The 18665-nt window shown below is 38.8% G+C and overlaps 1 protein-coding gene across 9 annotated transcripts in view; it reads left to right on the top strand.

Annotated features, from left to right (window-relative positions):
• Positions 1-18665, top strand: part of inpp4ab (inositol polyphosphate-4-phosphatase type I Ab) — an 80711-nt gene that overhangs the window by 56799 nt on the left and 5247 nt on the right. For 2 of the 9 annotated variants that reach the window (XM_067459303.1, XM_067459302.1), the window contains 11 exons: positions 2436-2622; positions 2770-2985; positions 3802-4102; positions 5124-5159; positions 6784-6956; positions 8022-8145; positions 8347-8614; positions 8765-8862; positions 8977-9089; positions 12027-12181; positions 15388-16946. In XM_067459303.1, coding sequence (XP_067315404.1) covers positions 2436-2622; positions 2770-2985; positions 3802-4102; positions 5124-5159; positions 6784-6956; positions 8022-8145; positions 8347-8614; positions 8765-8862; positions 8977-9089; positions 12027-12181; positions 15388-15568 — 1852 coding nt within the window. In that variant the 3' untranslated portion in view covers positions 15569-16946. Of the gene's footprint in view, positions 1-2432; positions 2623-2769; positions 2986-3801; positions 4103-5123; positions 5160-6783; positions 6957-8021; positions 8146-8346; positions 8615-8764; positions 8863-8976; positions 9090-12026; positions 12182-15387; positions 16948-18665 lie in introns of those variants that run through there. The other 7 variants (XM_067459301.1, XM_067459307.1, XM_067459310.1 and 4 more) reach the window with 7 other exon arrangements.

Genomic DNA, 18665 nt, shown 5'->3' with positions numbered 1-18665 from the left:
TTCCCAGCGCTAGAGGCTCCATTGCTACATATTCCCAATTCGGCAGTGTCCTGATGATGTGGTCGAGGCATGACAGCTGAAGACCAGATGATGGGGATCGCTGCAGCACCATGCAGGAGGCAAACAGTTTTCCGGGCACTTCTGTGGACACACCGGGGTCGGCGCAAAGTCCAAGCCGTTCCAAGGCTGCGATACAAGATGGAACAGCAACATAGCCGAGAAGCGGAACATCTCAACATCACGGCGGACGCTGATGACGCTAGCCCGGTGCAAACAAGCCCGAGGGAGACAGCCAGTGACCACCGACACCCACAAGAAAGAGCAGCCGCAGTGAGCAACATCAAATGTCCTTCAAACCAGAACCAACTGCAACAATTCAAACATAAACAGCAGCGAAGAGGTGAAAAACGGCAAGCGGCGAACAACGTTCTCTCAGTGGCTGCCAGCAATCAGCAACAGTTCCAAATGTAGCTCTGACTGTTAGACTAGTCAACATAAGAAACCAAAAAATAATCTAAATCTAACTGTACAGTTAACATGATTTGTGGGTGGAGAAGCGGTGAACAGACAACGCCAACGTCTTCTCCCCCACGTTGCCTAGCAACAATCAAAATTATAACAATTTATAATAAAAATATATATAATAAAAATATAATGTTAATTATAACAAAGTGGAAGCTTCAACAGCAACTCAGCCACAAAGTGGTAAGCGATGTAAAATCACATAGTAGGGTCAGAAAATGCTGAGGGTGCACAGTTTGCAGAAGTCGCCAACTTTCTGCAGAGTCAATAGCTACAGACCTCCAAACTTCATGTGGCCTTCAGATTAGCTCAAAGACAGTGCATAGAGAGCTTCATGAAATAGGTTTCCATGGCAAAGCAGCTGCATCCAAGCCTTACATCACAAAGTGCAATGCAAGCGTTGGATGCAGTTTGTCCACTGGACCACTGGACTCTAGAGCAATGGTGACGTGTTCTCTGGAGTGACGAATCACAAAATCTGATAGATGAGTCTGGGCTTTGCGGTTGCCAGAAAAAACTACTTGCCTGACTTCATTGTGCCAAGTTTAAAGTTTTGTGTAGGGGTGATTCGGGATTGTGGGATTGTTTTTCAGGGGTTGGTCTTGGTCGCTTAGTTCCAGCAAAAGGGACTCTTGATGCTTCAGCAATCCAAGACATTTTGGACAATTTCATGCTCCAAACTTTGTGTGAACAGTTTGAGGATGGTAAATCCATAAAGACATGGATAGCGAGTTTGGTTTGGAGGAACTTGACTGGCCTCACCCTAATAGAACACCTTTTTGATGAATTAGAGCATAGACTGCGAGCCAGGTCCTCAGTGCCTGACCCCACAAATGTACTTCTAAAAGAATGGTCAAAAATGCAAAAGGACCAATTCCATATTAAACCTACAGATTAAGAATGGGATGTCATTAAAGTTCATGTGTGTATAACGGTAGGGTTCCCAAAACTTTTGGCAATATAGTGTATGTCCTATTTCATTACAGATTTGGGAGATTTTCCCAACCATATATTTTTTATCAAAATTAGGCTGGACAGTCATTGAAGATGTAAAAACACACTAGTGTTGCTGTACCTTTTAAAGGGATACTTCACCGCTTTTTCCTATTAAACTGTTATTCCCTTAACTAAGACGAGTTGATACATACCTCTCTCATCTCAGTGCGTGCACTTAATCGCTCTGACGCGCGGTGACGATCTGATAGCATTTACTCTGCGCAGTAAAAAGTCCCAGCTGAAACATCCTCCCTCACATCTCTCCCTCCCCCCTATTGACAGAAATGAGAGCGAGAGGGGGAGACGTGAGGGAGGATTTTTCAGCCGGGACTTTTTACTGTGCCGAGTCGAAGTACTCTCAAAAGTGCTATTCCGCCATACATTATAGTTCTCCTTTTTAATCCGCTCAGAAAAGCACCAAGTTTTATTTTATGTCATCATACTAGGTCGTTCAACTATTCGTGTAACTGTATTTAAATAGGGAAAACATGGAGCTGTTTGGCCGCTTCTAACTTGATCTCTGTTTGGTACCATAGTGAATAAACTGGGCTTATTGGGCTAAGCTAAATGCTATCGGATCGTCACAGCGCATCAGATGAGAGAGGTGTGTATCAACTCGTTTTAGTTAAGGGAATAACGTAGTTTAATATGAAAAGGCGGTGAAGTATCCCTTTAATCCACAGAAGCACTTAGTGAAACAGTTCTGCCATTCAAAGAACTGATGGCACTATTCTCCTCTTTGCTCTGAAAAGACTGAGGACCTAAAGTGGTTGGTGCTTTTCAAAGTCTCTGGAGCATCACTGTTTGAATGAAATTCACTATCATTATCTGTCTGTTGTTGTGCACTAATCTAGTGGTATATGTGTGTTTATTGCTTGTATGGTGTGTAAGTAATCAAGCTCTCTCTGGTCCAGCAGCAGTGCTCTGTCCAGCTCCCAGTCCATCGTCTACATCCCTCAGGATATCGTCCGTGCCAAAGAGATCATTTCCCATATCAACACGCTCAAGACTCAGGTCAGCTACTACGCTGAACGCCTGTCTCGCTTTGCTAAAGAACGCTCCGCTAACGGCATGGAGAGAACCCTCGCCATCTTAGCGGATAAGGTGGGTGTCAGAGTAAATATAGCTCCTGCCCATTTAATGCTACTTTTAGATCCATTTGAGATTACAAATCAGCTTCTTTTTTTTCTATCTTGTCCCCAGTATGGTCTGAGGCTGATACTATAACTCCTTTTTCTCTCTCACTTTCAGACACGCCAGCTGGTGATGGTGTGTGACTGTAAACTGCTGGCGTCTGCAGTGCAGGCCCTGAACGCAGCTAGACCCGAGTACATAGCCTCTAAAAACTCACCCTCTGCTGACTCAGAGCAGGTGGTGCTGAGGAATGATCAGGACACACTGCTGGCCAAATGGAGTGGCAGTAACAGTCGTTCATCCCTCCACGTAGATTGGCATGAGGAGGAGTGGGTAAGAACGTTTTAGAGGCCTGTTCACCGTTAGAGGCCTCTTGTGTTTTTTGCCTATATGGCTAATTTTGACCTTCATGACAACTGTGAGGGGGGTGAATTTTTTTCTAACTCATTCGTTTACGTTATATAAAGCCTTAACGTTCTGCATAATTAAGGGTGTGGTTACAGGTGGATAGCCATTTATTCGCCGTCTATAGTTATTGCGTCACCTAAGCTCCGCCCCCATCCCGCCTTTTTGCCCATTTTCTATTATCCGGGAGTGACACGCGATGACTCGCACACAAGATGGCAATGCCCAGCTCACCCATACTTTACGATTCAGAATGGCTTATCGGAATCCTATGGGTGACGTCACGGACACTACGTCCATATTGTTCTACAGTCTATGGCATCTCCCCGTTATCGTAAGAGGCGGAACCTTTCCGGGCAAAGTGCACTAAGCTGCTGTCCAATCACAGCACGGGAAGCGCTGGCCCAATCAGAACTCGTTACGTGTTTCTGAAGGAGGGACTTCATAGAACAAGGAAATCATCAGGCCGTTTTTAGGACAGAGGAAACAGCGCTGTACAGATAAGTCAATTGTGTGAAAAATACTGTTTTTTTTACACATGCGAAACATGAACTGTTATATTGCACACTGTAAACATAATCAAAGCTTCGAAAACATGCGAAGAACGGGACCTTTAAAAAGGGCAAAATTAGCCATATAGACCAAAACCACAATTTGTACCAGGCTGTAAACATGTTTCTTTCTGCTGTAAAGTTGGGAATTTTAACATGGGGCTCAATGAGATTCTGCTCCCTTCTGTTACAGGAAAAGGTGTGGGGGAATGTTGACAAAAGTCTGGAGTGTATAATCCAGCGTGTGGACAAACTGCTGCAGAGGGACCGTCTGCACAGCAGCAGCAGTGAGGACATGTTCCAGGCTGACCAGCAGAGCGGCGTCAGTAAGAAAGGTAATAGGAACACGAAAGCCTTCTGGATCAACCCTGTCTGCATGGAAGAGTCTTCCTCCGCCCATGAACCACAACAACAGTCACCTTCACCACCACCACCTTCATCTTCACCACCCGATCTGAACCCTGCATGCCCAGTTAATGCAGAAATGCATGCCTGTAGGTGCCTTTCTATCTTGTTCACACCTTTCTCTCTCTCTCTCTCTCTCTCTCTCTCAAATATATTTTTGAGAACATCATGTAATCAAGTGGGCAATTTAGTCATAATTTGTTATGCTTTTCTGCCTTTCTGCGCTCTGCGTCACATTCCCTGCTGCTCGTCCATTGCATCTACATAGTAGTACAAAACCTAACACATGTACATACTTATCTCTTCTATCTAGTTATCACCCTTTCTGGATCTGTTTCTCAAACACCCCGTCACCTGTTCATCTTCAGACAGTTTTGCATGCTGCCATAGCAACAAGCTTTTCAATTGTTTTTACTTGTAGCTTGAATTTATTCTCCTACTTTTTCTAATCCCCCCATCATCTGTATTTTTTTTAACTACATGTATTTTTCTATGGTACATCATTGTGTATGTTGTCTGGTTTTAAAGAGTCTTGTGATATGTGTATATTTGTTTATCTGTTTTCAGTTATCAGTGACAAAAACAATATTATTGTATGGAAAAACTGACATCCAAGTGGATTCAATGCCACAGTTTATGTTAATGAGAGTGTGTTGACTCCGTGTGACTCTCTGTTGATGTGCCATGTCTCTGGAATATGTTTCTGGAACATTCTGTTGTTTGACCCAGCATATTTGCCTACTGTGAACATGTGACCGGGTGCTCTCGTTTGATTGGCTGGCTGACTAACATGCTCACAGGCTGTCTGTCTGGTGCTGGCTGTCTGTGCCAGTTAGTCACTTGGCAGTGCCAGCATGCTGTGATTTACAGTAGTCTTTTCCATTATATGATGACTATGAAATCATCAGTTTGCCAGGCAGCTGTGAATATTACTTTATTACATATTATTTCTAGACAAACCTTTGCGACATTCCAATTTTTAGTAGTTGTTAAATCTGCTTGACTTGTTTAAACGTTGTTGCTGCTGTCTCAGTGTCTGTGTGAGCTGCGTGTGCTGTGCTTGTTGCACTCGCTAAATAACTGTTGCAAGTTGCACCTCCATCCTTCTAGATGGCAGCAGCAGCAGCGGAGAGGAGAGTTACCCAGGTAAGAGCCCCTATCCCTCCATTAAGCTTATGCGCTTATGCTAAATAGGTGTTCACTTTTATGTCACGTCTGTTGTCTTCCATCCTTGTTAATGACATTACTTGATGTCGAACGGTCTTTGCTACTATTCTGATTCCAGTGCATCCATGTTTCCTATAAGGTCCCTGTGGCTTGTCAAACACAGTTACTAGATGTGCTACTGATGTGATATTTGTGATTGAAAAAGAAAGTCGGGACGGGACATATAGAAGTGCTTGTTTCTTTTTTGAATAGCCAATAGAATTTAGTTTATACAAAAAATGACCTATAACATTTTAAGGCTTCATTTACTCTAATGTGAAGCATATTTGGGGGGGGATGTTCATGTCTTTCTTTCTTTGGTCGAAAAAGAAATTAAGGAAAACATTTCACAATTTTTCTCCACACAATGGTCTTCAATGGCAACCAAAACGTTGAAGGTCCAAATCAATGCAGTTTCAAAGCGCTTGGAAGGGCTTCAAAGGCTCCCAGAGTCTTATTTTAGCGAAACCATCTGCAATTTTCAAGAAAAAAATAAACATTGATATACTTTTGAACCTAAACACATCTTGCACACCTTTGCAATGTGCCACGAACTGCGCAATCATGTCGGAAAGGTCACGCTGGATTTAGGCGGAAGTACCACCCCAAGCAAACGTGCGAAGACTAAAAAGCCCTTTACAAAAAAAAAAACTCCACCTCCAACTTCAAAATCATCTGACATCTTTGTTGAACCTTTTTTCGCTAGATTACCAGGAAATTCTCATTTTGAAGTGAACTAATCCTTTAAGGGCATATATCTGCTAAAAGCAAATTTGTCAGTGTTTAAAATCACCTCAAAGGGATATTTCATCCGAAATATGAAAATCAGTTATTTACAATCATGTTGTTCCAAAACCACAAGACTTTCATACATCTTCGAAACATGAATGAAGATATTTTGAATGTAACTTGAGATTTCGGTCCCTTCATTGAAAGTCCATTTTGTAAAAGTAGTTCAATCCAAGTATATTGAAAAGACATGATTCCTTAATATAATGGGCAGATTTAATTTATATTCACATAAACGTTGATCAATGCAATGCTCATACATAGAGCATAGCAAAAATGGTAAATGTAAAACCAAGCGTACTTGACTCAAGCGAGCATGTTTGAGTTTCAGTTTACCATTTATTTGATGAGCATGTGTTGATCAATGTTTATATTGGAATAATAAATATAAAAAAAAACTGCTCATCATATAAAGAGATTGTGTCTTAACTGCTCGATTCATGTGGATTACTTTTACGATGTCTCTATAAACTTTCTGAAGCATGAAAGTGGTGCAATGACGTTTCAATGGAGGGACAGAAATCTTTTAGGAGAAATCTTCATTCGTGTTTCAAAGATGAATGCAAGTCTTATGGGTTTGTAATAAAATGAGGATGAGTAAATAATGACAATGTATATTTTGGGCTAGTAAACAAATTCAAAGTATTTCTTCACTTCAATTTTAAATTCATGGGATCTTTAAAGTGAAACATGAGAATGTAAAGCTCTGACTTGAGAAGAATTTGAATGTGTGATATTTGATATTAGCAGTAGATTTTGTGTGTGTGTGTGTCAGGTGAGTGGAGCGAGGCCCTGTATCCCCTTTTGACGACCCTAACGGAGTGTGTGGCCATGATGAGTGACAAAGCCAAGAAGTCGATGGTTTTCTTGCTCATGCAAGACAGCGCACCCACCATCGCAATGGACCTCAACCTGCAGTACCGCCGAGACGTTGTCTTCTGCCAGACAGTTAGTTCTCAAGCACACACATTAGTGAACTCCTCCATGACCTTACATGGTTGGTTAACCCAAAAATGAAACTTCAACTCATCAATTAATCACCCTCATATCAATTCAGACAAAACTTAATGATTCAAAAAGTTCATAAAGAGTTCCAATATAAAAGAGATCCATATGAATCAAGCAGTTTAACTCTAAGTCTTCTGAAATTAAACGTCATGCAAACACATTAGAGCTGCTATTTATCCTATTTCATGTGCTCAATGTATGTGCAGTGATTAGTCTTTGTATGTGACACTGGACCACAAAACCAGTCATAAGTCGCATGGGTATATTTGTAGAAATTGCTAACAATACATTGTATGGGTTAAAATTATTTAGAAAAATTATGCCAAAAATCATTAGTTTATTAAGCAAAGATCATGCTAAGGACTTCATTTGAACAACTTTTTAAAGTGATTCTCTCAATATTTAGATTTTTTTGCACCTAGTTGTATATCAGCCAAATATTTTCCTGTCCTAACAAACCACACATCAATGGAAATCTTATTTATTAAGCTTCCATATTATCTCAGTTTTATAATTTTAATTTTGTGGTCCAGGGGCACATGTGAATAAACGCCTAAATTAAATCTTTTAATCATATAACGGAACCGTGTCTCTACAGAAAAAAGTTTTTTTTCTAATGATCTCTTTTTGAAGCGTCAACATTTTGGGTGAATTGTCCTTCAGTAGAGGGACAGAAATCTTGTTTCATTAAAAAATAAATATATATTTGTTTATTAAAAAAAGTGTTATGGATTTGAAATAACATGAGGGTGAGTAAATGTTTTGGTTGAACTAAGGAGGTTTTTAAGATAGCCTTGCATCCCTACATTAATAACTGTAATAAATAATGACCTTAAAAAGGACATTCTAAATCTGAAATGTGTTACCCTTTTCATTGAATCTGAAAGTCTTTCTATACAATTAAAGTTCATGCAGGTTTGAAATAACATAATTTAGGGAGATCATTTATACCTTTACACCCATTTTTTATGTAATTTTCTGACGCGTCTTTTTGTCTCTCTTAAGCTCACAGCACTAATTTGTGGCTTCATCATCAAACTGAGAAACTGTCTCCGTGACGACGGTTTCCTGAGACAGCTTTACACCATTGGTCTGCTCGCTCAGTTTGAGTGTCTATTAAGTACTTACGGTAAAAACACATTTACACATATGCAGCATGCCCATACTTTGCTCCTGGATAAACAGTGACCACTGAATCAAAATCCCTATGTTATGTAAACTCATTATTCCTATGTGAGTGATTCCTGTTTTGAATCACTTTGCATTGGGTACATTCATTTAGCCCTGGTGTGTGTGTGGGGGGGTGGGTGTGTGTGTGTGTGTATCACAGGAGAGGAGTTGGCCATGTTAGAGGACATGAGCATAGGAATAATGGACCTTCGGAACGTTACGTTCAAGGTGACGCAGGCCACCTCTACCTCTTCCCCCGATATGCTGCCGGTGATCACCGGAAATCGAGATGGGTTCAACGTCCGCATCCCGCTCCCAGGTAGCATGTTTGATGCATTGCCAAGGGAGATCCAGAACGGCATGCTGCTGCGGGTACAGCCGGTGCTGTTCAACGTGGGCATCAACGAGCAGCAAACGCTCGCCGAGAAGTGAGTCTTGATTATGTAAAACAGCCCTCAAGAGTGCTTGCATAACATCAACAAATAACATTATTCCATTATTGTTTTATCTGATCTCTTTTTCAGTTTGGTTTACACTTGTGTTCATCTAAAGGGAAATAAAATGGTTTTGTGTTGCAGATTTGGAGACACGTCACTTCAGGAGTTCATCAATGGGGAGAGCCTGACGCGTCTTAACTCTTACTACCAGCAGTTCAAGGAAGTTTTACCAGAGGACTGTAAGTTAGCACTCTCTTTTATGTTCTGTTTTCTCTCTCTACTTATCAAAAAGGAAGTTATAGCAAGATTTGAAGTACACAACTCACAAGGTTTTAATCTTCTGTCTCTCTCAGGTCTTCCTCGTTCTCGTAGTCAGACGTGTCTCCCAGAGCTGTTGAGGTTCCTTGGTCAAAATGTTCATGCTAGGAAAAATAAAAATGTAGACATCTTGTGGCAGGCTGCAGAGGTAACAATTATGCTACTTAAATGGTGAAATAACCAAATTGGGTCTAATAAAGAAGTGTTTTTCAGCATTTCTTTAAATATTTACATTTCAGCATTTCTTATAAAAATTTAAAAATAAGGTTTACCACCCAGGTTTTTCATGTACAATACAATACAGTAGAGTGCATATTTTAGAGTCCATATTTATAAAAACATCATAAGGCCATGTGTCCACCAAAGCGTTTTTTCAGGCAGCTGGCTGGCGTCGTCAGTTGTTTTCAATGGGAGCGCCGCGTTTTTAGAATGCCAGGAGCGCAACGAGGAGCTGAGCGAGCAATTCATGCTCAAGCGCTGAGCGCTCAGTGTTCAGTTTTTTAAGAATGTTCAACTTTGAATAAAACGCAGTGCTCATCACTGTCACTTTTCACCCAGCCGTCCAATCACAGTGGAGGAGGGGCAGGACGAATACAACACAGACCAACCGCCACATTCTGTGTGGTGACAACAGATGACAACAAGCAATAATAACGGAACAAAATGATTTAAAACAAGAGCCAGAGCAAATACTTTACATTGTATCTGCAATTTTTTTAATATAGAATCAATACAGAAACAAACTACCTGTGAAATTAGTAACACTTATTCTTTATGAACTTATTCACTTATTCACTTATGAACTCCATATCATAACAAGCAAAGAGTCTCAACTGAAGAAAAAAAAACACTGCTGGCTGCCAAAACGCTCTCAAGCGCTCACAGCGAGGCGTTTTCAGCAGAGCGCCTAGCGTTTTCAGCTGGCTAAAAACGCTTTGTTGTACACACGGCCTAAGTGTTTTTAACAACAGAATTCAGTAACTTAAAGGGATAGTTAAAGGGATAGTTCACCCAAAAATGAGAATTAGCCCATGATTTCTTTCAGACGAACCCAATCAGAGTTATATTTAAAAAGTCCTGGCTGATCCAAGCTTTATAATGGCAGGGATTCTTGTTTATAAAAAGTTCATATAAATGTACCTGTCCGTCAAATAACGTGCTCCACATGTCTCTGGAAGGTTAATAAAGGCCTTCCGAAGCAAATTGTTGCATTTGTGTAAAAAAAAAATCCACATTTAAAACTTTTTTTATTAAAGTTCTGGCTGATCGCCTTCTGTGGAAAAGTGTTGAAAGTGCCTTCTCGGAGTTCAAATGCGTATGCGACATCTGTTGAGCGTACCTGGAAGTGTAAGCCTTTGAACTGCAGAGACACTTTCAACACTTTTTCCATAAACTGAATACGGAAGGCGATCGGCCAAAACGTTACTTTATAAAGTTGTAAATATGAATATTTTTCTTACGCAAATACATCAATTCACTTCTGAAGGCATTTATTAACCTCCTGGAGCCATGTGGAGCACATTATTTGATGGACAGATGCACTTTTATGGAATTCAAAAACAATCCCTGCCATTATAAAGCTTGGATTAGCCAGGACTTTTTTAATATAACTCAGCTTTTATTCGTATGAAAGAAGAATGTCATTTACACATAGGATGACTTGAGGGTGAGTAAATCATGGGCTAATTTTCATTTGCGGATGAACTATCCCTTTAACAATGACTTTTGTCCCAATAAACTTCTAATTTCCTGCTTATTAATAGTAAGGTAGTTTATGTAACGTTTTAGTTTAGGTATTGAGTACAATTAAGGGATATAGAATGCGGTTAACTAGTTAATAGCGAGAAATGAACAGACAGAACCCTAAATAGTGTTACTCAGAATTCCTTGTGAAAAATTACACTACTGATGATGATGCACAAAAACGTAACACGTGTCAAAATAGCTCTAAAGCTCCACCCACTCCCATGAAGTACTTTAAATGAGGCATCTCTCTACACTCTCAGAGTACTTAAATGTTTGTATATATATATATTTATATTTTGCAGTAAAGTAAAATATTTTGTTTTATAGAGTGTATGTAATCACTCTTTGTAAATGAGAAGTTTTATATTTCTCTATTGTTTTTAATTAAATTTCAATTAAAAATTTCAATGCTTCAGGGGATTGTAATTTAATTTCACTAAAGCCGTTAAGTACACAGTATTGTACCTTTTGTCTGATTTTCAAAAACTTTTTTACTTAAAATCAAAGTTTGTAGTATTGTGAGTCACCTCAAAGGTGTCATGGCTATTCAAACCGTGTAAAAAATAAAAATGTAGGGCGGGTCTTTATTTCGTCCACGAGGAATTGATTGGATCATTGTGGTTTACTATTGTTTCCTGCCCTTGTGAAAAGAGATGTTGCAAGAAGGAGGGGAAGTATTTGGATTTAAGATTACGAGGACACATTCATTTAATGTCCACTGATGAATCATTTGAAATAAATTCAACAATATTTAATTAAAAAAAATTGAGAACTTTTTAAGAGTAAAACTTATTTCTTATAGTTCAGCACAGTGCCAACAGAGTTTGCATCTAAGGGCCAGATTTATTAAACAGAGCAAATTAGCGTTAGAGCGCAATTCCAAAAAGCGTAGACGAGAGTGGAAAGTTCTGCGTGTGATCTACTGACGACACGCAAATTAAAGAACACAGATGCAACCAGATCATTTCCATAATGACCAATTCAATCTACCAAGCACCATCTGGTTCAAGACATGTTTTTTGGGGGCGGTTAATAATGGTGCAAAATCCAGTAAATTGACAAGGGCAAACCTTAGTAAATCACATTGTGTGATTCATTTAAATACCCTCCTCCAATATATTTTGGAAACTCCTGCAAATGCAAGTGCAATAAGTTCAGCCGCAGAAATAACTCTGTCTGCGCCTTTTCAGTGCAAAATGTCTTTAGTAAATCCTGACATCAGTTTTTTAACGCTAAAAGAGGGTTTGCACTTGTTAATCTGGCCCTTAGTGTTCTTTTTCAACTGGAGTTTGTGTAAATCTGTGGTTGACTAACAATATTTTTCCCCCTCCACGCTCAGATTTGTCGGCGGCTGAATGGAGTGCGTTTTACCAGCTGTAAAAGTGCAAAGGATCGCACTGCTATGTCAGTGACTCTGGAGCAGTGTCTGATCCTGCAGCACGAGCACGGGATGGCCCCGCAGGTCTTCACCCAGGCCCTCGACTGCATGCGCAGGTAAGACACCTGAACAACTGCCCGTTCTTAAGCACTGCACGCTTTGGGGATATCCGTCTCTTTTTTTTCTCTCTTTTTCTTTTTCTTCCTTTCTTTCTCCTTCTCACTCAAGGATCCCCCAGTGCATCATCCCCTTAATTGCTTTTGGCTTCTTGGTGTTTGCAGTAACAATATTCTGTCTTTATTGCTTTGTGCTTATGTGGCCTAATATGTTCATGACTTTTATATATGCCCACTTATTTAGGGACATAGTGTTTATTCCTTCCCATTCCACCTTCCCATCTTTCATCCCCTCTCTCCACGCTCTACGAGAGACGCAAACACAAATAAATCGCTCCTGTAGAGTGAGGAAACTGCTGAAACTGAAACTGGCTGATTTGTTTGGCTGTCTGCTTGCCAGATGTTCTGCTTTTAAAGAGTGTGAAATTGTCGGGTGTGTCCCATCATTTTCTCCTCTTGTCTCACGTGCAATCTGAGGACAGATCTAAACAAACTTATTTAGTTAAATTTGTACTGAAAACTGTTTATCTGTCCTATGGAAATTATGAAAGAGACAAGATGAGCACAGGAAGGTTTTGTTGATGTTTTATTAGAGCACTCAATTTAAACACTTTACGATAAGGTTTAATTATTTAACATTATTTAATGCATTACCAATCATGAACTAGCAATGACCATTCCTTTTACAGCATTTGTTAGATAACGTTTATTTCCATCTTCGCTTAGGGATGAAAAGATCAAAATACATTAGCCGGTATAATGTTAGCGAACATCCCAACGCTGCTTAGATCACATTTAGATGAATATCTAAATGCTGTGCCCTTACCTCTCACTAACAAAATTGACGCATAACAAAAATGATACACTGCTGCTCAAAATTTTGGATAATACTTTTATTCAGCAAGGGCTAACGCTTTGATCAAAAGTGACAGTAAAGACAGTTTATAATTTTCCCCCAAAAAATTTTTTTCGAAGAAATGCGGTTCTTTTGAACATTAAATTAATCAAAAAATCCTGTTAAAAATAGCATGGTTTCGCAAGGATATTAATCAGCACTGGTTTTTAACATTGATAATAAGGACCCACTTTATATTAGGTGGCCTTAAAGCTACACTGTGTAACTTTTTTAGTTTATTCTTAGCTAAAAACACTTAGTTATTTCAAAAGTATATGTGCTCATTAATATATATTTACTTCTTTCAAGTAATAAAGTATTCTCGTAAGTTTATAATATGCCATTGAAAATGCATACGGGTGAGGGGTTCGAATGCTGGTCGCCATGTTGGCCCTCCATCTTGAAAGTACATTAGCCAAAGAGGGACATACCCATAAATTCAAGCTTCGCCTTTCGCGTTTTAACACTCGATGGCACCGTGTCGAATGTGAAGAGGGGGATTGCCATGTTAATTTTGGACTAAATAGGCCACCGTAGGAGATAAAACGAAATCAGAAATGAGAGAAACAGAAACTAATATTCACTGGATGGTCATATACCTTTACACCGCTAGATGGGGGAAAATATCACACAGTGGAGCTTTAATGTGGAGCTATGTACTAACATTTTAATGAATCATTTGATACAATGGACTTATTGTGCACATACATGTTTTTACATTGTACTTACATTTTAAAAATACCTGCATGTAATTACGTCTGTAATTAATTTCTGTAGTTACATTTGTAATTACACAGTTGACATTTCCCTTACCCCTAACCCTGCCCTTAAACTGACCCACACCACCACACCTGTCCCTAACTCTACCCGTATCTCACCTCAATATCAGCAAAAGTGTTTTGCAATACAATTTGAACACAGTAAGTACTTATTTTTTGATGTAAGTACATAGTACTTAAGGCCACCTAATATAAAGTGGGGCCGATAATAATAATAAATGTTTTTATATTTATAATATTTATAATATATAATATATTAATATTTATAAATTAACATTAAAGGAACACAGCAACTTTTTTGGACTTCATTCACCATATCCCCCTGAGTTAAATAAGTGTATACATACCGTTCTCATAGCCACAGCCTCATAGCCATTCCTAGCCATATCAGTCTAGAAAATTGCAACTTTTTATTTTCCGGCAGTCTTATTACACAATGCAACTATACTCATCACAACATGTAAATAGGAAAATATTGGTGTTATTTTGTCACTTATATTGAGCAGTAGGCTAGATGTAGCCATTTGCCTCCAGTCTTTTTGCTAAGCTAGGCTAGCGGTGGGTGCGTCAGACAGAGTTGTGGCACGCACAGAGATGAGAGTGTACGAACTTGTGTAACTATAGTGAATAAGCTAATGTCCCAAATAGTCGGTGTGTTCCTTTAACCTAGAGTAGATCAAAATAAGTGCTGTAAAAAGTCTTCATTGTTAATTCATAATATTTAATTCATTAACTAATGTTTTGTTGAATTGGATTGGATGTTAAGATAAAGTATTACCCACAATGCACTGTGCATGATCTTCCACTGTGCTGGCTCCCTTGTGTGCGTCTGAGATTAAGTAATTTGTATATCAAAGAAAGAAAGCCAGCAGTCTGTATATATATATATATATATATATATATATATATATATATATATATATATATATATATATATATATATATATATATATATATATATATATATACATTTATTTTTATTTTTTATTGGTTGGATCTCCTTATAGATTCAGAGATGCTGTACACAAAATTGTTTTCATGTTTACAATTGGTTTGTTATGATAGCTCTGTTAGCCTGTTGCATGCTGGGAGGATGCTTGATTTGCATGGCCCAGTGCTGGCAGCAGCAGCAGCCCCCATACGCCCACTTCTGCCCAACATGGAGCCCATTTCTTTACTGTAAATGGCAAAGATGCAGGACATCACTCTTAATTTTCTCTTTCTTTATTCTCTCTCCTTCCCTTCTCTGTGTCTATATTTCTTTTCCTACTTCACGTTGTCTGTTTTGTCTTTTCGAATTACTTTTTAATTTACATTCATATCCGACGGATGGATTCTCAACACCTTTTCATCATGTCTCCACTTAATCTTCTCTTAAATTTTTCATGTCATGATTACTTTACATTAATGTTGGAACCACCTCCGTGGTCACGTCACCCCATCCTGTGCATGTCGGCCCATTCTGTTTGTCTTCTCTGGCCTTTGCCGCTGCTCCCTCGTCCCCGTCCTTCCGTCCCTGCCCCTCTCTGCAGCATTGGGACCAGGGAGGGGGTAATTCAGAAGAACCTGAGCGGCTTATTGCCTGTACGTGACTTCAGGCTGGACCCCAGTCTGCTCTACTCTCTGCCCCTTCTGGCCCTGAGCCCAAACCTGCTCATCGTCTGGGTGTTCCTCAGCATAGCCTACCTGCTGGCCAAACTCCGCTGCAGCTGAGCCTGAGACCCCCTTTTTTCATTTTTCTTTCTCTGTCTCCCTCGCTCCAGCTATCTCAGCACTTCCTTTCTCTGTTTTGCACTTTCTCCTCCTGTGGTTGAGGAGCTGTTTGCAGACAACACTGAACTCTCTCTGGTTCATTTCAGCTCTTTTCTCTAAAGGCCCCGATATACTCATGGCAAAAATCGTTTTCATTCTTCGCTTAGGGATAAAAATATCAAAATACATTAGCAGGTATAATGTTAGCGAACATCCCAACGCTGGTTAGATCGCATTTAGATGAATATATAAATGCTGTGCCCTTACCTCTCACTAACAAAATTAACACATAACAAAAATGATAGCAATGAGAAAACAGCTGTTAAGAAAGCATCTGATTATAGTGATTTGGTTATGTTTGCATTAACTTTGCAATTCATCACTACTGTCAAGTCATGTTTATTTATATAACACTTTATACATTAGATTGCAAGCAGCTTTAGGCTGTGTGTCCACCAAAGCGTTTTTCCACCCGGCTGGTATATTTTTCTGTTTGTTTTCAAAGGGAGTTTTAAAAAAGGCATGAGCGGAGCGAGGCACTGACAGCCTATTTCAGATGACAACAACAAGCATAATAACGAAACAAAATAATTTAAAACAAGAGCCAGAGCAAATATTTTACATTGTATCAAAATTTTTATATAGAAACTATACAGTAGCAAACTTTTCAACAGAGCGCCTAGCGCTTTTAGCCTTTAGCGGACACACGGCCTTAAAGTATTAAATATTCAAAACTATAAGTGTCACTTTCAATTAGAGCAACAGCTTCAATACTATAAAGCAGCTTTACAGTATATTACTTTACTCATGTCTGACCTCGACAAACTAAACAGAGGAAATGAACCAGAGAAGATTTCCATTAAAGAAGGCAAACTTGCCTATTACATAATCACCACCAAATATTAATTTGAATATGTTTACCAGCTAGAGTGAACCTTTCTGGAACGTTCACTTTGGCAAGCTTTCGAATCAAACTTAGATTTGACCTGATTTTGTTCCATAGGATTTTTTTGGCACAAGTTCATTCTTCGATTTTCGCTTGAAGTATATCGAGGCCATAACAGCCAGTCTAAAGGTCTTGGTGTTTCTTTCTGCCTTACCTCTCTCTCTTCTTAAGTAATCTTAGATGATATAAGAGAAAAGTTTGTACATTCATTTGTGACATATTACAAATATTCTGAATTATTTTAGATGGTACATTGAACATATATATATTTAAGACATTGATTTATTTATTCAATATTAAATATTCTTATAATATAAAACTGTTTTATTTATGTTATTATAACGAACTATTATTCAGCACATGCATATAGCATGCTGGTGGTCCGTTCGATATTTATAATGATGAGATAACAGTATCATGGAATTTTCCAGTGATTTCTTTTGGTCGATTTTGTTACGTCTTCCATGTGTTTCTATCTAAATGCAAAGCTAAGGCCTGGCCAAAGCTAATTTCAACTATCATCGCACTTGCTTTAAAAATATATTGCACTTTAGGGTGTTGTGTGTCCACGTCTTCCCATGTTTTGCAGGAGTAAAACTTTGTTCTTTTACCTTGATTGGTCTGCACTGTTTGCAGCCTTTCCAAACTGTTAAATTTGGCCAAATAAGATTGTATTTTCAGTCAGGGAAATCTAGATATGCACTTGAGAATTTATTTTTTTCACTGTCAGCTGACAGGAAGTACATGGCAATAGGAATTTTGTAAAGGAATGTTCCGGGTTCACGCAAGTTCTGTCAAACATATCTGAGGCATGCGACCAATTACCACAGGCAATTTTCACTCGTCACTCGATTTGTAAAAACAAACAAAACCTTCTTAAAGCTACACTGTGTAACTTTTTTAGTTTATTCTTAGCTAAAAACACTTAGTTCTTTCAAAAATATATGTGCTCATTAATGTATTAATGTATTAGCCAAAGAGGGACATACCCATAAATTCAAGCTTCGCCTTCCCCGTTTTAACACTCGATGGCACCGTGTCGAATGTGAAGAGGGGGATTGCCATGTTAATCTTGAACTAAATAGGCCACCGTAGGAGTTAAAACGAAATCAGAATTGAGAGGAACAGAAACTAATATTCACTGGATGGTCATATACCTTTACACCGCTAGATGGGGGAAAATATCACACAGTGTAGCTTTAACATTAATGCACTAAAAATGAAAGTATACAATGAAAGTACAACCATTGCTTCTTTTTACAAATTGAGAGACTAATCAATGTTGGCTAGATTGCGTCAGATTCACTTTAGCTTGCATTGAACCTGAAACAGTCCTTTTAGGATGTATCTGTTTAGAGATGACAAGAGTGTCCATGTGTTGCTTTAAGTAAAGTGTCCTTATGCAGGACTAATGCATAGAATGTATGTTATTTTGCCAAAACTAATCATGAAGTACTGGCTGCAAATCTTCAGAATTATTCCCTTATTTATATGTAAATAAATATTTTATATGTAAATATTTACCACAATGATTAGAAATTACATCATTTTAAAGGACTCCCAATTTAATCGTGCTTCCCTCTGTGCCAAATTAGAACTGGCCTCTCTGTGCTTCGTAAAATTTGTCTGGCCAAATGCCACGGCCAGTACATCTGCTGTTTACAAGTTAGCACTGCTTGAGTTTACATGCTCTAAAGAGCTGCCCATTACAAGAACGTCATGTTTAAAAGAGAGAGAAAAATTAACCTTTACCAGACTTTCATCTGACCCCACAAAGAAATTGACTGTCCCAAAATATCTCCATTTGAGATGCTGAAGGGATTCATTTATAATGATGTTGCGGCTCTGTGAGTCTATTTTGCTTAAAAAAGTCAGAGATGACTTCCAGACTTTTTCCTGTTTGTTTTAAATCATGTTGGATAATGTTACTAGCTATATTCTACTTTACGTAAGTTGGAGAACGGTTTGTGAGTGATTTTGAAGTCTTTTAAGACAGTGACAGTCTAAGATACTGCCTCAGGTTTGGATGAATGTAATTGGTAGGTTTAAACGAATAGAATTTAAGGATAGATCTCAGTTTAAGTTTGACAGATTTAAAGTTTGCTCATTGGT

This window comes from Pseudorasbora parva, chromosome 12 (assembly GCF_024679245.1).
Source record: "Pseudorasbora parva isolate DD20220531a chromosome 12, ASM2467924v1, whole genome shotgun sequence".
Classification (NCBI taxonomy): Eukaryota; Metazoa; Chordata; class Actinopteri; order Cypriniformes; family Gobionidae; genus Pseudorasbora; species Pseudorasbora parva.
This window is presented reverse-complemented; position numbering and strand designations above follow the sequence as displayed.